The sequence below is a fragment of the Microcebus murinus genome, chromosome 6, assembly GCF_040939455.1.
Source record: "Microcebus murinus isolate Inina chromosome 6, M.murinus_Inina_mat1.0, whole genome shotgun sequence".
In the NCBI taxonomy this organism is placed as follows: domain Eukaryota; kingdom Metazoa; phylum Chordata; class Mammalia; order Primates; family Cheirogaleidae; genus Microcebus; species Microcebus murinus.
The window spans coordinates 30,288,092-30,314,597 of record NC_134109.1 but is presented as its reverse complement, the minus strand read 5'-3'; the positions used below and the strand labels follow the sequence as shown (position 1 = coordinate 30,314,597).

Genomic DNA, 26,506 nt, shown 5'->3' with positions numbered 1-26,506 from the left:
TCTGCCTTCTGCATTATTTAATTGTGATATTTTGTACTACTTTGGTTCGTGTGTCTCTATATAGTCCAGCTTTCTTGTGCTCATAGTGCTGATTAATAATGATTTAAGTAAATATTAATGAAGAAGAAAATCTTGTTATTCAGAAATACTCACTTGAAAGCACTTAATCATTGTGACTTTATTATGTATGTTATACCTGCTTTTCACTTATAAAGGTGATAATGCAGTCGATGTTTTAACTGGACAGATATGAGGTATAAGGTGCCCAAATTAGGTTTAATAAAACTTTATATGCTATCTATTCATTGACTATTTTTCCATTTTGTAAAAGTCTTTAGTTATAGAGAAGTATTAATAATATGTATGCATATTGATGAAAATAATCTTTAGCAAATCTTATAGAAACTTGAAAATGATCATCTATGAATTTTTAATATTAAAATGTATGGTGATTTCTAAATAAAATGAGAAGGCAATAAAACATTTTAATTTTAAAATGCATTTGCGTTTGGAGAGGCAAGAAAATGTATAAGGAAACTTGCTTGAGAAAGAATAAGTAGACTCTAATTTAGCTACTTATTTTAGTTGCAAGTGATACCTCATTAATTGGAGATATATATATATATATATAATTCTCTTCTGTAATAACTTTATATTGATATTTTTCTTTGGTTAGCCCAAAGTTCCTATGGACAAAGGATTTATGAACCTTTTAATATGAAATTACAATCATTATCTCGTTTTCCATTGGTTTTATGGTAGTGTAGGTCAGCTAAAATAAAAGACTTTGCTTTGATCCTTTTCAGATTTTTAGACTTTTATTGAATCAAGCATACAATGAAAGAGTAGATAATTTTCCTCTATAAAAATTCTTAGTTTGCTCAAAAAATTTGCTAAGTGATCTTTCATTATAAAGCCCCTTCCTAATGCTACATGCAGATTTTTGAAAATATTTATTTATGAACTTTGTCAGTTCTGAAAATAAAAGCTTCTTCTGACGGAAGGTGACTTTTAGCATCTGGTGATGGATACTCAGGATATTCTCTTGAAATTTTGATTTTATTTTTTGTGTTAACTGCTTTCTGGTAGCAAGTTCCTGACCTGTGGTAGCTGAATGCTGCCATGTTGAATGCTTAGTAATGATTCGTACAAAACAAGCAGTCAGTGGAAAGTGTATGTCTGTTCCGTAGCCCATAAAGTTGGCCAGAAAAGATTCTGAACATGAACTGTAGCTGAACTTAAAGGAATTGGTAGAAAAGCTAGAATATTTTGTAGTTTAATTATTTATGTAATTTTAATTAGCAGTAGTAAGAAAATGTGTGCATTAATGTGTGTACTCCATACTCAAGTATGGTAAAGTTAGCCATAATATTCCCTAAAAGTATGGAATATTTACATAGGTTTGCTTCCTTCCAAATTTACCTTCTTCTATTAAAAAATTTTAACCAATTTTTACATGTGAAGTTATATCCATATGCATAAGACATTTTATATGAAACACATATATACATATATACACACTCAAATGTATACACACCCAGATTTATATATGCACTCAAGTATGTTTGAGTGTATATAATGTTTGTATACATACATATTTCTGTGCCTGTTTGGATTAAAGGAAACTCTCAACCATACATTGTTTAATTCCAAGCCTAGATAGTTTCCCTAGCCTGTTTTCTACGTCTTTATTTTGTGGTATTCATAATAGATAACCACATCCATTTTTTATACTAAATCCTGAGAATTCTTATTTCTCTGTTGTGTTTAACTAACATTTTGGGGTTACCAGGTAATATTAGACATGATGGAAAAGCTCCCTAAAGGTAGTAGAATAAGGATTTTATTAGTAGTTTATTCAGCAGAGGAATAAGTATTTGCATTGTATATTCAGCAAGCATATTTTTAAATCATAATTAATTTTAGAAACAATTATAAGTGGTATAATTTAAAAGGAAAAACTTCGATAGTTTCTTATTTATAGTTTTCATTTCCATGCAAATCTATTTCTAAAAAGGTTCAAGTGACATAAAAATGATGGATGAGTTATGTTAACATCTTTGAAAAGGAAATTTCTATCAGAATTTCTTAAATCCTTCAATGTAATGTGTTGTTTTTTATTTTAAAGACCACACTTTAAAGGTTAATTTCCTTCCAATCAGTCTTATTGGACTTGTTATTTGCTGTTGATTTTATAATATTTTCTGTCTTAAACCATAATATTAAATAAAACAAGCTGTTGCTTAGTGCCTAGATTAAGTCACATAAGTGACTCTGAATACAAGTAGAACAAAAAGTTCTATTTTATATCTGCTAAATTTTTCTATAAAATTTGGCAATTACTTTGCAGTTTTTATGTTAATCCTACCTTCCTCTTACAAATTAAGACTAATAAAATGATACAGTGATGAAACATGCCGTTATAGTTGATAGTTACACATTAAAATAGTTGACAGTTACACTCTTAATGTGTAACATAGCATCTCAAAGGAAATGTTGCAGATAAGATCAGATAGAGCAGGAAAATGTGCCTCTGTTTTTTTCTGCGTATGAAATTAGTGGTGGTCAATGGTGAGGGTAAGTTTTGAAAAAGTATATGTAAAATTATTATTAATATTTTATCTTTATGTGAAAAATTAAGAAGTTACTGATATTATAATACAAGAAATGAGGACAAGGGAGTTTATATCTCTCAAGACATAACTATAACTATGTAAATATCATGGGTAGTATTTCTCTAAGACTGTCTTAATTTGATTAATACATTACAGGTTTAAAAAGTGATGCTTAAATTGATTCTTCTAAGATTTTCTTTTGTTTCGTTACTGTACAAGGATTGACAAAGGAATTATTTTTGAGATAATATGCTTTATTGCAGAGCTTATTAACCTGAAAATGTAGTCAGCTCTAGGAGAAGACTTGAAGGAAACCTGACAACACTCTATTGCTCTTCTTATTAAGCAGTTTATAGCAGTTATGCATTATTAAGCAGAAATATAATTGGGGGGCTTTAAAATTTGTACTTTAAAACACAGAGACTCAGTGATTTATATACTTTTAGTGATTTTTATTAAAGTTAGTCTTGATGTTTATAAAAGATTATATATATTACTCTGTGGCACTTGGGGCTATAAGTACTTTTCCTTGTTACTGTAATTACAGAGTCAGAGGACTGTAAAGGGACCTTGAATTTATACTTCAGTTCTCTATGTCATGATAGATTATTTTGATTCATCTTAACAAGAAAGGTTATATTCATTTTGTAACAACCTTTATCTTGTCCTTTGTTGTTTTTGAGTACAAAAAACACTAAATTTTATATTTTGATCCTTTTTTTGGGGGGATGAGGGGCAATGAAGTGTATGTAAATGTAAGTAAAATGTTTATTGAAATGAAAATGCTTCATTAAATCGAGAAAGAGGAAGTGTTATAAAAGGTTAGGAAGATATATTCTACTTACACTTCCTTTTGATAAATTAGAATGTGCTTTTCCCATCCTTTTAACAGAAATACAAGTTTATAAATATTGGAAATACAATGAAGAAAGTTAAGTCATCTGTAATCTCATCACTTGTTCACTATTATTAGAATATTTTATAATTTACTCCTTCCAGTCTTTTTCAATGTACACATGTATATATACTTTTCTAAAATAGAATTAGACGTATATTGTGTGACCTTTGTGCTATGTATGAGTTTTGTATCTTGCTTTTTTTCAGTTAGCATGTCTGAACATTTACCCATGTTATTAACTGTTGTTTAACTTGTTTTTAATTAGCTGCATAATATTTTGTCACTGAGATCTACATGAAAAGCAGTACAGCATAGTGGACTCTTGAGCCAGACTAGCCAGACTTCCTGGCTCTACTAGTTACCATGCTCTACCACTTACTATGTAATCTTGGACAAGTTATTTTCTCTCCTCATGCCTCAGTTTCTTTATTTATCAAAGGGGGACAATAATAATACCTATACCATAGGTTTATTGTGAAGGTTTTATCTATTAAGTATGGAAAGCAGTTAGAACAGTATTTAGCAATAGTAAGTTTATTATGTAAATAATCATTGGGATCATTATTATTATTGATAAAATATTATATTATGATTTATTTAACCTGTTAACTAACCCTGTTGTTAGTCTTCAAGTTGTTTCCTGGTGTTTCCTATTGTAGTAAACACTGTGTGGAACATCCTTTATGGATGCTTTTGTGTACAGCTGTGATTATTAACTTAGGATAAATATGTTGAAGTGGAATTATCAGTCAAGGGGATTATACATTATTGGGGCTTTGATGTATACTGTTAATTGCTTTATGGAAAACTCAGAGCAGTTTATACTTTATCTGATAGGGTTTGGGAGTGTCTATTTTATACCCACAAATAGTAATAGTTAAAAATAGATCTAGATAAATTTTATCTACTGTAACCTTTATCCCCTGGATATTTTTCAGAAGTTTATCATTTTACTGTGGAAAGACTACAGTAACAATTCTAAGACTATAGTAGAATATTATTTCAAACAGTTTTGGATACCTGAACTGCTCTAGGAATTTTACCAAAATTTACAGGGACTGGTTAAGACATTTCATTTGTCTCTTGCTAATATGTTGTAAAGAATTCATTGAAGTAGTAGACTAAATTATCTGCTTTCTAACATTAAACATTCTTAAGATTTTAAATTAAAGTTGATTAATACATGCAGTAGTTGGAATATAGGTTAGATTCTTTAAAGGAGAGACCTCTCAAATCAATGGCTGAAATAAAAGAAGTGGTTGTATTTCTCTCATAACTGTTTAATGGAGGCCAGTCCTGGCAAATGGATTGACTATGTTAACTTTCATATGTAGCTTCCCTGCCTGGTTGAGAGACTGATGTAGTCGTTGACATTTCCCAGCAAACTAGAAGGGAGAGGGACTAAAAAGGTCAAGGTCATCCAGACTTTATCTTTCTGACTGTGACTTGGAAAATATGCCTTTTACTTTCTCCCACCTTCTGTCGGCCATACATAGTCACGTGGCAACTTCTAGCTGCAGGAGAGGCTGGGAAATGTCTCTAACTATGGGGACAAAAGTCCAGCTAAAATTCAGTGAGGGGAAGTTTCTATTATTGAAAAGAATAAGGATGGATAAGGATAATAAGGGTAAGGAATAAGAATAAGGATAAGCAGATGGATACCAGAGGTAATTCATCAGTCTTTGGCACAATAAGACAGTAAGATTTTCAAATTAAGATGAAGATCAGTGACTCCTTAACACTTGTACCCCCATAATACGCTAAAATAAAAAAAAATAAAAAAAAGAAAAGAAATGCAGTGGCTGGCAGTCATTGGTTAAAAGCCCAACATTGCTTATAATTTTTAAAATTACAAATTAAAAACAAGATTGAAATTATTTATCATCTGGTGAAAGTGGTATTGGAAAGGTCTAGAGAAATAGATAACTAAATGACAAGATGTTTTTGTAAGGAAATTTAGAATTATAGACCAAAAGTACTTATATCTTTCTTATTCATTTATCTATCTGTTTATTTATTTAAATCTTTATTGTTGCCCTGCTTTGTCCACGTTGAGAATCATATGTTTTAAACTACAAATTTTCCAACCATGCAGAGACATATGTATGTAGATATTTATTGTAGCATTGTTTGTAATTTTGAAAAACTGTAAAAAAATCTGTGTTCATCACTAGAGAACTGCTTAAAGACATTATAGTACACCGATATAATGTAATATTCAGAACTTGATACATCTGTATTAGTGGCATGGAAAATTAGGGTATTTAATAATAAGGTAAATTCCAGAACAATATGTGTGAGGAGAACGATCCATTAGTCATGGGATAAAATGTATATAATAATTATTCAGAAGAACACAGAAAATGCTCTTGGCAGTGGCTGTCCCTAGGGAGTGGCGAACTTTGTTTTGTATACTACAAAATAATCTAATGATTAGTAATATTTTTTAAATGAAACACCAAAACAGGACAACAAATACCATTATCATTCTCCAAAGTCTTGGTCGTGTCTTGTGGGAATTTCACTGACTACATGCTGTCTCATGCCCATCCATTTACTCAGACTCTTACCTGGCAGGTCTTTTTTTTTTTTAATCAATTTTATGAATATATAATTTGGGTACAATAAATTGCATTCGTTTAGCATGTATAGTTCACTGAGTTTTAACAGATGTATATATCTGTGAAATACCACAGTCCAGATGCAGAACATTTCCATCACCTTCAAAAGATTCTTTGTGCCCAACTGCAGTCCATCTCTCCTGGCCATAGGCAACCATTAATCTGCTTTCTGTTATTGTGATTTTTCTGTCTTCTAAAAGTTGATATAAATACAGTCATACAATATACTGCCTTTTGTATTTAGTTTTTCACAGAGCATGATACTTTTTGAGATCATCATGTTGTTGCATATATTAGTGGTTTGTTCTTACAATGCTGAGTATGAGCTTACTGAATATTATTTATCCATTCTCCTGTTGATGAGTGTTTGTAGCGTTTCCAGTTCTTGGCTGTTGTGAATAAAATTTCTAAACTGTCTTTTGGGAAACAGTTCTACCTTTCCACCAGTGAGTTTGAGTTGTTCCCATTCTTGCCAACATTTGCTTTTGTTGGTCTCTATAAGTGTAGACCTAATGGGTGTGTAATGGTTTAAATTCATTGTGGTTTACATTTACATTTCTCTTATGACTCAGTATGATGAGCATCTTTTGATGTGTTTATTGGCTGTACATATATCTTTTGTGAAGTGTGTTCAAATATTTTATTCGTTTTTAAAATTGGGTTGTCTTCTAACTATTGAGGTGTAAGAGTTCTTTTGATATTTTAAATACAACTCATTTGTCAAATATAAATTATAAATATTTTCTCCCATTTTGTGGCTTGCCTTTTTTTTTACCTGACCAGTCTTAATGTCATCAATATCATTGTTACAGATTATTTTACCAAGGTAAGGAGGACTTGTCCCTTTGAAATGAAATGTGAACATATGATGAAATCATAGCAGAATGTAAACTTGTACGTTCACTTTTGGAAAGTTCAGCTGATCCTGGGGACTAGGGAGTGGGAGTGGAGTTGTAATGATGAATTGACCCCATGTTAAATCAGAACTAGAGAATGAAGTGGCCATATCAATAAAATATATCAGCATATACATCTCTTTGTTGCCTAACAATAGAGATACCTGTCTTTCCTTACCAGTCACCTAAAGCTCTCTTCTAAACCAATCTTTTTCTTCTTATACCTGCCCTTTTCCCTATTCTTTTGTTTTAAAAACCTAGAACAGTGTTGCATATTCCAGGAAGAAAAATAAGACTGGTTCTAAATATTGAAACTTGAAATGATAAGTATTAGTAGCATAGTGACTTGATTTTCATTGTATCACAAGAATTAAAGAGGTTTTAGGAACCTAAGGTTCTTGATCTATGACAGGAATTGGCAAACTGCAGTTTGTGGGCTAAGTCCAGCTTTTGATGCCTGTTGTTGTAAATGAAGTAAATACAATAAATACGTGTTTATATTATGTGCTATCTATAGCTGCTTTCACGTACAATGGTAGAATTGAATTGTTGCAACAGAGACTATGTGGCCCACAAAGCCTGAAATATTTATTATCTGGTCCTTCACAGAAAAAGTTTGCTGACCCCTGATCTAGGGAGAACTGAGTCCATTAACCTGTAAGCAATACAGTGAGTGAGTCATTTCTGTCTGGGTGAAAATTCAGAGTCACCACTTGTGATAGTAAGAAGGGGGGTGCTTCAGAAATTAAAGCTGATGTTAAAGGCCTTCTCTCTTAAAAGTACAATTTATTCATTGAGATAGCATTGTGAGCTTTGAAATGAAATGTGAGCATATGATGAAATCATAGCAGAATGTAAACTTGTACGTTCACTTTTGGAAAGTTCAGCTGCATCATATGCTCACATTTCATTTCAAAAAAGATAACACATTTATCACCATCAGAAACAAGCATTTTTCATATCTACTATTTGAGTACTTAAGTTAGTCATATAGATGTATGTGGTCCTCCAACAGTCATCTAAAACCCACTTTATAAATTTACTTCCTATGTATCTCTCTCTGTTCTTGTATCCCCTCCCTGCCCTAAGAATAATACTAGAAAAATGAGAAACCAGTTTAGACAGTGTTAACAGGTTTAGGCTTGGAGGGCCCAGAATGAACAGAGGTAGGGTTGGAGGTCAAGTAAGAAAATTACCCAAGAAATTTAAGATGCCTCCTTTATTGTTGGTACATAGAGGATTAGAAAAACCATGAAGATGATTTGTCATTCTAGTAATGACAAGATACATAGGTATCTTTAGAAAATGAGTGACATCAAGAACACAATAGGAGTTTATTAGGTGAGTTCTAGTGACTATATTCTTAGAATTCTTGAGCATGTGGTGAAGATTTTTGCTGATAGGACGAGTTAGAGAAACTCATTAATTTTTCATGTATTTTATGAGTATCTTGCCAGTGTTTGTTTAGAATTTGTCTGCTGTACCATTCATGGCTTTAGACAAATGCTTTAAGTATCCTTGGTCATCAAGTCAGTATTTAATACTACTCAGCCTTCCTGTTCCTCATCACTTAATTACCAACCTATTGTTGTTCCTTTGACATGCTACATCAAAAAAACAGTTTTGTGTAATTAACAAATTTAATTTTTATAGACAATAACAGTCATTATTGAATATTTGAGACTGAGGAATGCCAGGTATCTTACCTTTTTTGTATCTTTAGAGATGCTGTCTCATGGTCACTAACATTTTTACAAGTCTGAAATCTCGGCTTCTAGTTTTGTTCATTGAAAATTTGTTGTTCTCTCCTTAAATCGTGATAGAGCCATTCAGTCAGATATAATTAATTATGACTTGGGAGTTGAATCATGATCAGTTGGCTCGGTAAAGAAGATGCATTTCTTTGATCTTTCCTCCCAGTTTGTATTTATTAGAAATAATCAGGATTTAAATTGAAGTATTATTCTTAATGCAGAATAATATTAAAGTAGGATTAATAATAAGGGTACATTTTACTGTGGATTTAAAGTGTAAATATGATTTTAATCTCAAATGGGATATGTAAAACTGCTCTGTATGCTGAGAAAACTTGTATAAAGTTAAGATATTCTTAATCTTTATAACCAGTAGCAATATATACTTATTTCTGTTTCGGTTATTTTTAAAGCTGCCTTCAGTAGATTATATTAGCACATTAAAATGTTACTAAGTTTTTCACTAAAGCCTTAAACCATACCTTTTTTAGTGTCATTTTTTCTGATCTGTTTATCTTATGAATAAGATTTGGTACTTCTGAAGTGCTGTCAGTTGCTAAACCCAGAGGTATGAGGGAGACAGAGTTGTTCTTTTGGAGTTAAATTTGGAATATACCATGAAGCCTTATTACAATGTTAGTTCTGACAAGTGCCAGGTATATTTTTAAGAACTTGAACATGCTGCTAAAGTTTAGTAGGCAAACAAAAACTTCTTAAGGAAAAAAAATAAAGCACTGTTGAAGTCATGCACATCTGTTAAAATCATAGCCTCCCTTTTCTTAGACATGTTTTATGCTTCTATTTAAATTTTACTACATATCAGTCATTGATTTGTATAGAAAATTTAGAGTTGTAGATTTAGGTAATAATAAAACTACTCAATTTTCCTAGCTCTCTTGCTACCTAAAAAGCTTTCTTTTGCATTCTTCGTTTATGTTTATATTTAAAATACAACTATTTATATACATTTAATACTAGAATCTATACATAAAAGCCAACATGGTAGTATAATGACTTAATATTCTTTCACTGTTCCCATTTGAAAATTACAAAGAAAATATCTTTAGTTCATTTTTGTTGCATATAAATATTATTTTTAATATGCCAAGAACAGAAATTTTATTACTAAAAATCATATGGAAAGCTTAAATACTCAGGATATACTATAATAATTTAAATTCTATTAAATATGGAATTAGCTTATTTTTAAAGTATATACAAATTATGTGTCGTAACACTTAGGTTTATGCATTCCATTCTTACTGAACTTCACATACAGTAGCCAATTACTCCCTGTTCTTTGTTAATCTGTGATTTATTCATTTAACATAGGTTTATAATTCTGCATTTATGTAGTCTATGATTTTGATTAGGTGTTCCTTTTTTCTCTTAAGGTAAGTTTAATTATGATAGCACAGCTAATCTTTGATTACCCATGATAAATGAGGAAAGAGCAGAGAATAAAAAAAGTAAAATTTAAAATAACTTTGAAACTTAGTAATATTATCTATGAAGTAATATATCTATGAAGTAGCCAGATTAACAGCTTGTGTCATTTCATTTTAGTTTATTAATCTGGTTTCTGTGAGTGATGCTAAGAATAAATGTCTCATGCTTAAAAGACAAGAAGAGAAAAAACATAGTCTTAGATGATCCACATGCCGAATAACCTTGAGAAAACACAGCAAGTGAACTGAGCATTTCACAGAAAGCTCTTTTCCTACTTTATCTCAGGAATATATTATTTTGACAAAAAATGCTGCTGTAGAAAACATCATAATAAAAGAAAATTTTGTATATTTTATCTTATCACCCATAGAAAGTACTGTCATATTTATTGAAAATTTTTTTTCTGGTTGTAGCCCTTTTAAAGAATGAAGTAGTGCTTGAGATATTATGTAAGCCCTTAGTTATATAATAGTTATATTATTAGTATATTATAGAGTCCTTTCATTGTCATTTTTAAAAGTATTTAACTTAAATTTTAAAAATTTCTATTATACACTGTTGGCATTGTAGACACAAAAAAATCTGACTTTTAGCTCTGCCATCAAGTTGAAGTTGCTCTCTAAGATTCCTAATATTTGTAACCTCAGTAATTCCAGCTAGTAAAACAGAAACCTCATACTCAAAAAGCAGCCTGGACTAGACCCAAATGATTGCAGTTATATAATTCATCTTATTGCCCTCATGGAAATTTGTATTAATTTATTTATCCTCTGTCTGCACCATCCATATGGCTACCATAGATCCTCAGAGGTGAAGAATGCATTTCAGGCAGTATGTAGAGTTTTAAAATCCTGTTACAGAAATTATGTCATATTATAAAATTCATTTTAAGTGAGTTGTTTTTATTTTAACCTATGTTCATTTGCAGCCAATACAATTTCTAAACCTTTTATTGGTTTTGTAGAGATATTTGACTGCAGCAAATTGCTGTTTCTAAATTTTTCGTAGAGTTCTTATGATAGAATCATACAATTAGTAATGTTCATTAAATGCTATAATTTAATTATCACTGATATTATTATAGCTCATGAATTTCCTTAGATGCCTCTTGACACTTTTCATTTCTTATTTTAAAAAAAGAAAAACACAACTTAGGAGGCAGTCACACAATTTTGTTGTCCTGCCGTTTGAGCTATCTTAGAACTTAAGCAGCTTTGCAAATGGCCACTCAACACCTGTAAGTAGTGGTCAGATGACTTTTAAATAGCATTGAATTCATTCATATGATTACTTGAATTGTGTGTGCTAGTAGGAGACAAGAGAGAAAGACTGGTATTGCAAAGCTGACTTAATAACAATTATATATGTTTATATTTACCCTGCTGTCCAGCATTCCTTTTCAGTTCACTTCATGCTGAATTACATGCAGATCATTGTTTTAAAAATATTTTTGAAAAAATGTTATAGTGTATTTTCTTAAAATATAAAAAGTTATCAAGTTTAGTGTATCATAAAGAAAAAATTCTGAGTATTCTAATGGCTTTTAAAAATAATCATTTATTTGCTAGGTAAGTTCTCTTCTACCATCTATGAGACTGGTGGCTGTGATATGTCACTTGTGAACTTTGAACCAGCAGCAAGAAGAGCATCTAATATTTGGTATGTCTGAAGTCATATTAGGAGTGTGTATATACTTGCATATATTTGCTATATTTAATGTTTTTAAGCCTTGAGATAGAAAAGTTAATTTTTTTGTTTTTATAATTTATTTTTCTAATTGGCAAATACAAATTGTGTATATTTATGGTGTACAACATGATGTTTTGAAATAGTATACATTATTAAATGGCTAAATTGAGTTAATGAACATACATGTTACCGCACATACTTATTCTTTTTTTGTGGTGAGGACACTTAAAATCTGCTTTCTCAGTGATTTTTAAGTATATAATACATTGTTAACTATAGTCACCAGGTCAGATATAAAAGTTATTTTGAAAACATGTTTATATCGGTGCTAGTAATTTTTCATAATGCATTTGTTTCTGAAAACTAAGGTGGAAATTTTTTGCTATGAAGAGAACATATTTTTAAAAATAAAGCTATTATGTTTAAAAAAATTAAAATCAGAATTTCCTGTAGATCTCATAGTGAATATTATAGTATTTTCTCACAGTTTCAGATTTAACCATAAATTTCATACTCTACATATCATGTGTTAAAAAAAAGCTTATCAGAAAAATATTTATAATAATTAAATCAAACCCATCAGTTCTTTTTCTTTATATAATTTTAAAATTTTATTTCCTTGTAAAAGTTTGGTCAAGAACCTTTTAAAATGATCAACTTTCATTTTATTTAAAATTTCTTTTAGTAGCGTTAAAGAGGAATTTCTTAAAATATGTGTCATATGTTACTTTGCTTCTTTTCTGTCCTTCCATTAAGAAGGAATTGGAAGATAATTAAGTTAGAAGAAAAGTAAATAAATTAGAAATCTTGATCATGATAGCATAATCAATTATAGTTTTAGAATGCGTTAAAGTTTTGTTTTCTAAAATTTTAATCTTATTGATTATTCAAATTGCTGTTTTGAAATCCATTATTAATTAATTAGCTCACTTTTCCCACAAGGGTTGTTTAATTCTTATTTTAGAACTTCTGTTTAATAATAGGTCATATCTATTTCAGTGTTGCACATCTATGGGCAGTTTACTTATTTTTAAGTTTTGTGGTGCTATTTAAAGCAATGGGATCTTACAGTCATTCACTTCAGCATGCTGAAAAGATAGAACATATGGATAACTATTCTCTTTGACTTCTTTAATCTAGGTTCAGAATTCACCCACGCAAAAAATTATTAAATTTAATTATTAAAAATTAGAGTGTTACCTGATTCTGTAACTGTGAAAATAATTGGAGGATGGAGGAATGGAAACACTGTTATTATGTTTAGGGTAATTCAAGAGAAGAGCAATTCCTTACACTGTAATGTGGTAAAGCCTCAAATTTTGAAATCCAAACATGACTGAACTGTGGAAGCTAAATTGTCATGTTCTAGTCCAGGGGTCCTAAAACTTTTTAAACAGGGGGCCAATTCACTGTCCTTCAGACCGTTGGAGGTCCAGACTATAGTTTAAAAAAAACTATGAACAAATTCCTATGCACACTGCACATGTCTTATTTTGAAGTAAAAAAACAAACGAGCAAAAACACCCCTATGTGGCCCGTGGGCTGTAGTTCGAGGACTCCTGTTCTAGTCTATTATATTATAGTTTAAGTTTATTATGTCATTACTAGTTCCAGGCCAAATATGTTAATTACTTTCTCTGTATTATCTCATATAAACATTTTCACAAGAACCTCATTGTACAGGTACTAATATGTACTAATGGGGAAACTGAGATAGAAAGAGGTTAGGTAACTCGAATTTAGTTGAAGAACAGATTTGAATATAGACACTCTGACCCAGAGGCTATGCTCTTAATCACAACTCTAGGAAAATGCTATTTAGCATTTTGAAGTTTGCATGGAAAAGTGAAGATAGTGTAAATCTCATCTATTTGTTAAAGGATTTATTTTTCTTTATACTGTTTGACAAACTATTTATTCTTTAAAGTCTTTTTCATTTTATTTTAGTGACACGGATTCTCATGTATCCAGTTCTACCTCAGTTCGATTTTATCCACATGATGTGGTAGGTTTTTGTTTATTTTTATAACATGATATAATTTCAGATTAAATCTGAAACATGCATCTATATAGATGGCTATAAAAATAAGAAAAATTGATAAAGTTACAAAATGTTAACTTTGTTGAAAACTATGGCAAAATCGCCTTTGCATCCACAGTGGATCTCTACTTGTAAGTCCCTTGATAAGAAGCAAACAGACTTAAAACAGCATTAATTTAAAGTGTAGCCATATTTATGAATCAGTAATTACACATTTTGAGGTTATGTAAAGGTCCATTTACTTGCCAACTTCATAATCTGATTGTATCATTTTTAATTGTGCCATTTTGCACCCTTACTTTAAATATAATTTTGGAGTAGTTTTTTAAATATTGGTTAATTATTATTCATATACCAGTGTGCATGTGTGGAAAGCTTAGTAATGACAATACCATATAAAAAGTATGCCATGTGAGATACAGTGGGGATTTTTGAAAGATAGCACTGCTTTTGCCATCAAGAAGTGTATATTCAAGTTGGAAAAAACAAAATGGATGAAATGCTTATAAATAACAAATATAGATACATGTAGATGAATTTAGTGCAAAAGGGATTAATTTTTAAGTGGCTTCCTGAAGATGAATTATGAGCAGATTTTTAAGACCATAGATTTGAATTGGCATAGAGCAGTGGTTTTCAAAAGTGGATATTTGGCAATGTCTGAAAACATGTTTGCTTGTCATAACCAGGGGCATGCTACTGGTATCTAATGGATGGAGGCCAGGGATGCTGTTACACATCTTACAGTGAACTGCACGGCTCCCACAAGAAAGAATTATCGGGCTCAAAATGCCTGTAGTGTCAAAGTTGAGGAACCCTGGCATAGAGTATAAGAAAAAAAGTGTTTTGAGAAGTATTTGTCAGTGCTTAGAGATAAAAATGGCTGTGTATATACAAGAAGCAAATTTTCTTGATAATACTCATGTATGTGTTTGAAAAGTAAAGATTCTCCCTGCTTTCTTGCTATAGTGTATTACTGGAAACTCCATAGGAAAGCAAAAATGAGAAGATGATTATATTATTATTTTCTACTTTTAAGCAGTGCAAGAGCCTTGAGATAGCAAAATGCTATCTAGCACTATGCCAGATACAGTAAATTTTTGATACTTTCAAAAGGAAGAAGAGACTGGTGAACTGGTACATGGATGAGTTAAAGCTAAAAGAAATGTAGTGCAGTAATTTCTTATATAGCCTCAGGTGAGCAGCCTGCCAAAACAAATAAAGAAGGTGAGGGATTTGAAAACAATTATCACAGTGGTAAGAGACTGTGGGAAGAAATGAGAGTTGAAGGCATTGGATCTAATGCAGCACAGCTCAGATTTGACACTAATAATGAGGTTCATAGCTCAATGAGAAAAGACCATAAATGTGATAGGGAGAGGAAAAACCACTAATGATTCACTATAAATGATTTTAATGGATTCACTAGCTATACAGTTATGAAACCTTAATATTTCAAACATTTCCCTAATAAAACCTTTCCAAAAAGTCTATTGATTAATTTACTTTGTTTTAGTTCACTTCCTATTGTTACTTTCTATAGTTTCTGATGATCATAACATATTCACACGGAGTCGACTAGAGTAGGGAATTAAGGGGCTTAGGTAATTGACAAGCTGATTGAGTAGCTCTTGAATTATGATTTGCCTGAAGACACCATAAGCCTTTCAATGCTGACTTTTTTTTAGCTCTCTCTCCCACAGATTCGATTGAATAGACTATTGACCATTGATACAGATTTATTGGAGCAGCAGGACATTGATCTAAGCCCTGACTTGGCAGCTACTTATGGTCCAACAGAGGAAGCTGCCCAAAAGGTTAAACACTATTATCGCTTTTGGATCCTACCCCAACTATGGATCGGCATTAACTTTGACAGACTCACACTTTTGGCCTTGTTTGATAGGTGAGAATTAAATTTAAAATATTTGTTATTTTATATGACTAAGTTTATAATCAAATTTTGATACCAAATGGTTTTGTTTTCCCCATCTCTTAGTAATCTGAAATAATCCTAAAACTCATTTACTAGAATTACTTAAATACAGGTTCCTACATATCTTGAGAATGTAGTGACAGTCTAGATACTGTTTTGAGAGTTGGTTTTTTAAACTTGATTGTATTTCTACTTTATTTGCCATCCAAGCTTGTTAATATAACAGAAAAGCAGATGTTAAGCAGAGTAAGGTTTTTTAATAGAAATTAGAACTATATTATGTACTATAATTAGTAGCACACAATTCACTGTAGCATGTTTTATTTGTTTATAAGAATTTGTGTTATGTCCACATGAAACTTTTTTTTAGTATGATCCAAAACCTTATTCAAACCTAGTACCAAAAAGATATCTCAGCATATTATGAGCTTCATATTCATGTCTTCTCTTTTTTCAGTCTGATTAATTTCTTATATTCATAATATACTTCTAAATTTTTCTATCTGTAGAAATCGTGAGATCCTGGAAAATGTGTTAGCTGTCATCCTGGCTATTCTTGTGGCTTTTTTGGGATCTATTCTTCTCATACAAGGCTTCTTCAGAGATATTTGGGTCTTCCAGTTCTGCCTGGTCATAGCCAGCTGTCAATACTCACTACTTAAGGTACCAGCTTCTCTTCTTTTCATGCTAAGGAATAATATTTGTGTTAAAAGGCAGAAGGTTTCATACCATTCACTGAATTATAGTAAGATGGTATTTTTTGTGAATGTTTATATAAAATTATAGGTAACAAAAAGGGGATATAAACTAAAAAATAATTGTATGTAAATAGAGCTTCCTAAAACCTATTTTTTATATTATAAAGAAAATATTTGTGTATTTGTTAAAATAAGACTGCATTCTTGAAATTTCTTTCTAATTTATCAACAATAACTCTCCCACTCCCATCTTTTGAGTCTCTGTTCTGTGGAAGAAATTTATTAAAAGTTGTCATTGGTAAATGTAGTAATGTCATAAGTAGTATATATGTTCTTTTGAAACATTGAAAAGAGAAGATTAGTGTCCTTTTGTTATTGTTTAATAGTGACTCAGAAATACCAAATGCTGTTAATTTTAAGCTTTCAAAAAATGGGAGGATCAATTCATGTAAAACCAAATTTTTCACCTTCTATTTAAAAGGAAACAGTGTGAACTGTTTCCTTTCCTTTCTTTCTTAGTAAATACACTTTGCTTTGTATTGGATATTTGCCTTACACATGCTAGCATGCAGAGCCTTCAGTCAGCCTAAAAACTATTCATTCATTTAGTTCTGTTTATATTATAAGCTGTCCTTTCTTTTTTCTCTCTCCATTTATTGCTGGGTACCTGGAGTAAGCCACCTACATCATCTGCTTCATTTCTTTAAGATTCACCCATACTTTCTTTTTTTTTTTTTTTTTTTTTTTTGAGACAGAGTCTCGCTTTGTTGCCCAGGCTAGAGTGAGTGCCGTGGCGTCAGCCTAGCTCACAGCAACCTCAAACTCCTGGGCTCGAGTGATCCTTCTGCCTCAGCCTCCCGGGTAGCTGGGACTACAGGCATGCGCCACCATGCCCGGCTAATTTTTTGTATATATATCAGTTGGCCAATTAATTTCTTTCTATTTATAGTAGAGACGGGGTCTCGCTCTTGCTCAGGCTGGTTTTGAACTCCTGACCTTGAGCAATCCGCCCGCCTCGGCCTCCCAAGAGCTAGGATTACAGGCGTGAGCCACAGCGCCCGGCCAAGATTCACCCATACTTTCTTCATTGAGTACTGAAATTACAGTCTTTGTGGTTGCTAATAATCATTCTAATTGTTAAATCTGTATCTTTTTCTTAGTTTCCATTCTATGAGTGCTGCATCATTTAATACCTATTTGTACAGTCTTCCATGTTTATGTTCTTCTGATTGTTGATCTGTGACTTTATACTACCCTGAATGCTTTTCAGATGACTCTATTCTCTTTTGTTGATGCATCTTTGTTCTTCTATGTTCTTTTATCTTAATTTATGATAATTCTCTAGGGTTTTATTTGGCCCTCTTCTCAGTTTATATTCCTTGCCAGTGAAGTCATCCTCTTTTATTACTTTATTTGTTGCCCTCATATATGAGTTATGTCCAGATTTATATCTCAAAGCCTTCACCTCTTTTATAAGCTTTAGTCTTATATATACAGCAGACAGTTGGAAAAAGAGCACATTATCATTATTTTAAAAAGAGCACATTATCATTATTTTAAAAAGAGCACATTATCATCTTCTGATTAATTTTTGTTTCCCTATTTCTTTGCTTTTGACTATGGTATATGAGCTTAGAATCTTAGACTCTGCTTCGTCCTCCTTGATTCCTAATAACAAGTAACCAAATCCCTTTGATTAAATTTGGTGATTCTATGTTAAATTCACTGGTTTTTTAAAAATATTTTTTATTTATTTTTTTGAGAAAAGGTCTTGCTTTCTTGCTCGGACTAGAGTACAGTGATGTCATAGCTTATTGCAACTTCATGCTCCTAGGCTCAAGTGATCCTCCTGCCTCAGCTTCCCAAGTAGCTGGGACTACAGGCACGCACCACCATACCAAGCTAATTTTTTTATTTTTATTTTTTGTGGAGATGGAGTGTCACTGTGTTGCTTAGGCTGGTCTCAAACTCCAGGTCTCAAGTGATCCTCCTGCCTTGGTCTTCCAAAGTGCTAAGATTACAGGCGTGAGTCACCACACCTGGACTGGTCTTCATTCTTGTCTTTCATTTCAGCCACCATAAACTATCCTTTTATTGCCTGAAACCATTGAAATTCATTTCCTCTCTCTAGTGTCTGTTGTCTGCTGCTTTCAGGTTAATATGGTTTAATATTGAAAAAGTAAAAGGTGACTGAGATTTTTTACTCTTGTTGACTAGAAAAATAGTTATGTCGTAAACAGAAATGAAGGTAAAAACAAAAGCTTTTATAGAATAAGTGTTACCTGGACTCAAATCCAGCCAAGGATCAAATGTCAAATTCAGCAAGTGTGGTCCAATGTAGAATTATAGGGTAGTGATAGACCATCATAGTGAAATTGTTTGATATGCCATTGGAAATGAACTGAAACTTAGCAGAAAATCATGATTTGGGAAATAGCTGTGTAATATCTTTTGAACATTTTTATAGGAAGTTAATAAAGTCTCTTAAAAGGATATAGCTTAGCTTATTTGATTATTTTGATATAAAAATGCATGTAATATATTTGATACAGGTATCATTTAATTGTTTAGTAAGCTTGGAATTTGTGGGCAGAACTAGAATTCTTGTTATAAGCTAACCTGTTATTATTGTGTATTTCCTAAATGGAGATATGTCCCATGAGAAAGAATTCTAACTTAACTACATTTATGTATAGTTACAAGCCAAGCACTTAAGATGAATCTGTCTACCATATGCTATTTCAAAAACTTTAAGCTAGATGCAAATTATTAATTAATCAAAATAAGTAATCTTATTTCTTGACTCTTATCAGGAAATATTTGAGATGTTTTTAATATCACAGTGACATCAGTATCTGGAACTGATGTTTCATCTGTGGAAAAGATTAATGGAGGTCATTTTGCAATTGTGGAATATGTACTTGAAACCATTTCAGGCATTTTGTAAGTTGCTTGTAAAATTACCAGGAATTCAGCAGTGTAATTTGTCTTTTTGTTTCATTTTTAGAGTGTTCAACCAGATTCTTCTTCTCCCAGACATGTAAGTTACTCTAATATGGCTATAACTTCTAGTTTCTAAACATTTATCATTTATTTTTTTGGAGAGGGGGAATGCATCAAATTGAATTAAGATTTATGCTATTATTTTCTCATCTAAGTTTTGACACAGTACTAGAAATAGAGGTGATTTATTAGCTTGAAATAAAATGACACTGTATTTGTGAACTCTAAATCTTGGTTGAAAATGAGCATAATAATTCAGTTTTTGATAGCCTGTTTCAGGCTATCAATTAGGTAGATATTGTTCATATAAACTGATGATTATTTACATTTAATAAATTTTGAATAATGGATTATGATAAATATTGAAAATAGAGTTTTGAAGTAGGAAAAACTTTATATTATTTCACTTAGGTAGTCATTAGGAGCAAGAATAAAGAAGTAATACATTAGTTTGGTATTAAGGCCATCAGACTAAGTCATGAGATAAAAACCTTGCTGTTCACTCTGTGACTTTAGATGAAAGTGTCATCTCCCTAGCATTATTTATTGTGAAGTATGAACCAATTTTAGATGTAACTTGAGTAACTTCTCAAGTTACTTCTATTAAATGTAACTTCTGTTAAATAAATAACTATTTAATAGAAAGGCCAAAGGATATTCTCTTTAAAATAGTTCAGAAATAGACTTCAAGAATAGATTATGATGATGCTTTTTTCTTGATTATAATTATGTTTTTTATCTATACACTGGAATAATTAATAGTGGGAATAGATGAGCAAAATAAAAAGAGGTAAATGATTTTCTTTTGACTGATGCGTTTATTATTTTATAAGAATGTTTTTGAAATATAATGATGTACGGAGGCATTGCTTTTAACTTTTTATTTTGATATAATTTCAGACTTAGAGAAAAGTTGCAAAGGTAGTACAAAGAAATCCAGATAATGTTCACCCAGATTCTCTGTGTTAACATTTTACCATATTTGCTTAATCGTTTTCAAGCACATAATCTATCTCTTTGTCTCTCTCTATTTGCAGACATCATGCTTCTTTATCTCTAAATATCTCAGTGTATGTTTCCTAGAAACAAAGGCATTTCTTTACATTACTTTAATGTAATTATCAAAATTACAACATTAACATTGATACAGTACTATTTTCTAATTCATAGATCTTAATTCAGGTTTTGCCCATTGACTCAATTGGCAATAGAAAGTTCCTGCTTATGTTTGGTCTCTTGAATCTCCTTTAATCTGGAGCAATTCTTCAGTATTTGTCTTTCATGATATTAAAATATTTGATGGATACAGGCCACAAACTTTATAGACTATCTCTCAATTTGAGTTTGTCTCATGTTTCTTTCTGATTTGATACAGGCCACACTTTTTTGGTAGGAATTCTACAAAAGTGATGTGTTCTACTCAGTAGGTGATATGAGGAGGAAACACATGTTGATTTGTCCTATAACTAGTGATTTTAACTTTGATCTTTTGGTAAATCTCTGCAGTGTTAACATTTCGGGCTAGATGATCCTTTGTTGGAGATGGGTGGGTACTGTCCTATGCATTGTAGGATGTTTAGCATCCTCTCTGGCTTCTACCCACTGGATGCTAGTAGCGCCACTGCCCCAAGTGTGACAACAGAATGTGTCCAGACATTGCCAAATGTCCCCTGGGGAGCAAAACTCCCTTTTCCTTAAGAGCCATTACTCTACTGTAATGTTATTGTTTTTCTCTTGTCTCTCATATAGGTGTGTATCACATATCTCATAGGGTGATATTTGGAGAGTGTCTATATGTCTTGCTATGCTATAAACTTCTATCCACTTGCTTTACTCCCTGCTGATGTTTCTTGCCTGATTCACTTATCATTTGATGGTTGCCAAATAATGATTTTCTAATTCCATGATTCCTTCTACATATGTTAGTTGACTTTTTACTGTAAGGAAGACTTTTCCCTTCTGCTTATGTATGTATGTATGAGTGTATGTATGAGTGTATATAAATGGATTATTTTATTCAGTAGACTATATTACTAATATTATTTATTTCAGTGCTCAAATTATCTTTGATTGGGCCACTGGGAGTCCATCAAGCTGCCTTCTGTGTCCTTGTGAAGTATCTGTCATTCTTTAAGTACTTCTTATGTTTTGTCACAACACTATGTTCCAGGTTCAGCTTATACTTTACCTACCCTAGCATGAAACTGGCCTTTTCTCTGTGGATCCCCTGGTGTTTTGTGTATGAATAATGGTATTTGCAAACTAAGTTCTAGATGCCAGTAATCTTTATTACTAGAATGTCGTTGCTTCTAGGTATTATCTATTCTTATATCTATGTATTTGCATATTTAAAATAATGAGTTCATACTCATACCTCTAATTTTAATTCAGTGTCACAGTTTATTCTGTTCTTCCTCCTTTCTGTGCCGTTTCTTTCTGTGACTGTCAGAAACCTGGCTTCCATATGGGAAAATTTTAAATCCTTTAGAATATAAACCATCAATGATCTCAATAGCTAGTTTTGACACTTAAAATTAACTAATCTGACTTTTTAAAAAATGTCATTTTCAGGGTCATAATCGTATCATTGCCTACAGTAGACCAGTTTATTTCTGCTTATGTTGCGGTCTTATTTGGCTCTTGGATTATGGTAGCAGAAACCTGACTGCAAACAAGTTCAAATTATATGGAATAACTTTCACCAATCCACTGGTGTTTATATCAGCCAGGGATTTAGTTATAGGTGAGTCATCTTTTAGTATCTAATCTTAATATTTATTTCTATATCAACAGTTAAGTGATAAACATCAATTAAATAGATAAAAATAGCCTTAATAAGCTTGTTTTGCTATTTATTGTAATTCTCTCTGAGGAACAAAACTATAGGGCTATGATGAATGAAAAAAGCTAATAAATAACAAATATTATAGTAATTCTGTTCTTGAAGCAGATGCAATGGAAAGGTTTTCTTGGATTCTTTATCTTAGGTTCCTATTATGTGAAAATGGTTGAAATAATTTTAAAAGGTGTTTATAGGTTGAAAATATTTAATACGCAGATAATCGTGTCAAGATAAATAAAATATATTTTAAAAATTGCTTAGTAGTTGATGTTAATTTTGGATTCTTTTTCATCACTTATGATCTTTCAATGAACAAAAGATGGAAACAGTATAATATTTTTTAACATACTTTTCTTTCCTTCTATAGTGTTTACACTCTGTTTCCCAATAGTATTTTTCATTGGTCTCCTGCCTCAGGTGAATACATTTGTAATGTACCTTTGTGAACAATTGGATATTCATATCTTTGGTGGTAATGGTGAGTATTTCTTTATAAAAATTATATATTACTTTTTACAGATAATGTGGTAATATGCTTAACATTAAAATGCTTTTCTAGTTTGCAATTTAGAATCGAAATTAGAAGAAAAGACATTTAATAATTGAAAATTGAGGAACAATTAATTTGCAAATAGGAAAAAGTGTTTTAGTGAAAGATCCAGGAATAATGGAGTAGATGTGTAAGCAGTGATAAAAAGTGTGAAACAAAAAGTTATAATGAATTTACATGGAACTTGTATAAACTTATGAGATATTTATAAAAGATTATCACAAATAGACATGATCATCATATAAAATTACCATTAAAGAAAATCTGTTAAAATGTTTTACAAATAAAATCTAGCTATCTTAGCCATCTCCTCTTCCTTATTACTAATAATCCTATTGGATCTAGTTTTTGCTGTTATTATTGTTTATAATTAGTCAGATCTGTACTTTTTTGTGAAAATTAACACATGGGAATACAGGTTTACTTCTGTGGGTGATAGAAGTTCAAATATTTTTCAGTGAATACTTACTACATCTCCAGTTCTTTTTTAGGCCTCTGAAAGCTTCATTTTTAAAATATTTTTTATCAATATAAGATGCATTCTTTTTTTTTTTCCTTGAGACAGTCTTGCTCTGTCATCCTGGATATAGTGCATTAGCGTCATCATAGCTCATTGCAGCCTCAAACTCCTGGGCTCAAGTGATCCTCCTGCCTCAGCCTCCTGAGTAGCTGAGGCTATAGGTACATGCCATGATGCTTGGCTAATTTTTCTATTTTTTAGTAGAAATGGGGTCTCACTTTTGCTCAGGCTGGTCTTGAACTCCTGAGCTCAAGCAGTTCTCCCACGTTGGCCTTCTGGAGTGCTAGGATTACAGGAGTGAGCCACAGCATGCACGGCCTAAGGTACATTCTTGAAGCATCATATAGGTATAATTTTTTTCTGCTATGTATAAATGTTCATTACTTCTAAGGTGAATATGTTTTATACTGTGACAAAGATGAAGGATAGCAAATCTGTCATGTCAAGATCTTCTGAAAATACAGGATGAAATAACAGAATTTTTTTTTTTTTTTTTTTTTTTTTTTGAGACAGAGTCTCGCTTTGTTGCCCAGGCTAGAGTGAGTGCCGTGGCGTCAGCCTAGCTCACAGCAACCTCAAACTCCTGGGCTCGAGTGATCCTTCTGCCTCAGCCTCCCGGGTAGCTGGGACTACAGGCATGCTCCACCATGCCCGGCTAATTTTTTATATATATATATCAGTTGGCCAATTAATTTCTTTCTATTTATAGTAGAGACGGGGTCTCGCTCTTGCTCAGGCTGGTTTTGAACTCCTGACCTTGAGCAATCCGCCCGCCTCGGCCTCCCAAGAGCTAGGATTACAGGCGTGAGCCACAGCACCTGGCCGAAATAACAGAATTTTAAAAAATAAAATGAGTAGATATTTAGTCAACATTATATAACATTTTAAATGCTTTTTGGTGACCTTATACTTTTTTTTTCATAGATGTTTATAAAATACTAATTTTTTTTCTTTTACCGTCTAGCCACTACAAGCCTACTTGCAGCACTTTACAGTTTTATCTGCAGCATCGTGGCAGTAGCCTTATTATATGGATTGTGTTATGGAGCTTTAAAGGTGAGCACTAAACTATAGAATGTTTTGTGTTTAAGACTATATTTCCATATGAAGATTTTTTTAAAATTGACTAATAATGATTTTTTTTCCTGGTGCCACTTTAGCATTAATTTCCATGATTTTCATATGATGAACATTATATTTATTCTCATTTACATTGAATGTGGAAGCAATTTAATAGTTAACCATTATTAAAGAATATTATTTTAATGCAGCAATCATAGGTTAATATTAGAAATAGATTATTAAAAACTAGGCTTATCTGGTATAGGGGTGGGCATGGTAATTATAGAATATGAAATTAATTTCACATTTCTAGTTAAGAGTTTATGTAACCACTTTTCATATCAAGGTCTTGAAACGTGTAAGTTCAAGAGCTACAATTTAAGACACCTGCTAGTAAAAATTAATACACTGGAATTGAATGTCATTATTGGGTTAGAAGGATCTGGATGAGCTTTATGAGCTCCCTTTTAAAAGGTTGTCATCAAATCATAAACATGAAAATTAAAAATTTTTTATAGACAACTTTTAACCCCTGACACATACTTCTGGGGTTTTTTTGGGTTTTGTTTTGTGATTAATGCAAGATAATCAGAATGGTAGGCTTGAAAGGACTATGAAAGTGACTCACAATGTCCTTCGTTGCCTCATATATAAAGTAGAATTTATAGAGCACTTATTGTGTGCCAGGTATTATGCTAAGAGCCATTTTCTGCTTTTAAGGACTGATAGATTAGCTATGATTAATAAGTCAATCAGCATGTTCAGTACAGGGTTATGAAGGTTACGAGGACAGTGCTATGGGTATACAAATCAAGACTACTTTATTCAGCTGAAAGGGATTTAAAACAATTTTCTAAGGGGATGATTTTCACCAAATTTTGAAGGCCAAATAGACATTAGCTAATTAAAACAAGGAATGAAGAGCTATGGAGTTTTGAAGAAAATGGGTTGTGTAGAGGAAATAGTAAATAATTTGGAATTGCTGGAGGTTTGGGTTCATAAGGTAAGACAGCCTTAGAAAAGACTGGAAAGGAAAGCAAAGGCTGGATTATGAGATATCTTTTATCCTAAATGTGGTGGGGTGAAGATGGAAAATCATCAATGTATTTGAGTTAGAGCAAGGAAATGATAAGAATTGCATTTTAGAAAGATAACTGGTCTCCATTGTGAAGTAGATTGAAGTCTAAGCAGGAGAGATCAAAGTAGGGAGACTGTTGTGGTATAATGTTGAAATCAGAGGGACTTATCTAAAATTGCATTCCATGAATATATTAGGGAACTATCTGGATAAAGAGAAAAAAGCCAGAATATGGTCCAGGATGATTTCTGGGTAGGATCTGGTTTGAACAACTGGTTAGGAAATGGTGCTAATGTACAAGATTAGAAACCTTTGAGTTTGTTGAGGAAGGTGATTGTTTACATTTTATAATTTATTTGTTGATATTTATGAGGTATCCAGAGATGCATAGTAGATAATTATATGCAGAGAGGTTTAAGTCATAGATTTGGAAGTCATGAACAAAATTCAATAAAGTGTAAGAAAATACTGTTAATGTGGATTGACAAGAGAAAATGGATGGGGAAAGAACCCTGGGAAATGCCAATGTTGAAGTATTGGTTACAGCAGAAACAAATGAAGGAAATTTCAGAGGCAATAGAGTCTGAAAAAGGTTTTTGTTGAATTTTGCAGTTAATAGGATATCGGTGACTTAACAAAAGCAGCTTCTTTGGTGTTTTGGTTAAGGAAACCAGATTAATATAAGTTCAGGTTTGAATGTATAATAAGGAAATGTATTCTACTCTTTCTAGAATATAGTTGAGGGATACACACATATACACATAATGGGAGTTGCTTTCTGGTCTTTGTTTTTTAAAAAGCCCCGAGACTAGACTGCATTTAAAAAGTGAGGAGGAAAACTTTAGTAGAAGGAA

The 26,506-nt window shown here is 31.8% G+C and overlaps 1 protein-coding gene across 8 annotated transcripts in view; it reads left to right on the top strand.

Annotated features, from left to right (window-relative positions):
• The window catches only part of PCNX1 (pecanex 1), a 160,918-nt gene that overhangs the window by 74,717 nt on the left and 59,695 nt on the right, over positions 1–26,506 (top strand). For 6 of the 8 annotated variants that reach the window (XM_012756125.3, XM_012756124.3, XM_012756130.3 and 3 more), the window contains 8 exons: positions 11,802–11,892; positions 13,870–13,927; positions 15,652–15,869; positions 16,409–16,562; positions 19,605–19,637; positions 22,172–22,343; positions 22,810–22,920; positions 24,477–24,568. In XM_012756125.3, the coding sequence (XP_012611579.1) occupies positions 11,802–11,892; positions 13,870–13,927; positions 15,652–15,869; positions 16,409–16,562; positions 19,605–19,637; positions 22,172–22,343; positions 22,810–22,920; positions 24,477–24,568 (929 nt within the window). The remainder of the gene's footprint in view (positions 1–11,801; positions 11,893–13,869; positions 13,928–15,651; positions 15,870–16,408; positions 16,563–19,604; positions 19,638–22,171; positions 22,344–22,809; positions 22,921–24,476; positions 24,569–26,506) is intronic. The other 2 variants (XM_012756122.3, XM_012756131.2) reach the window with 1 other exon arrangement.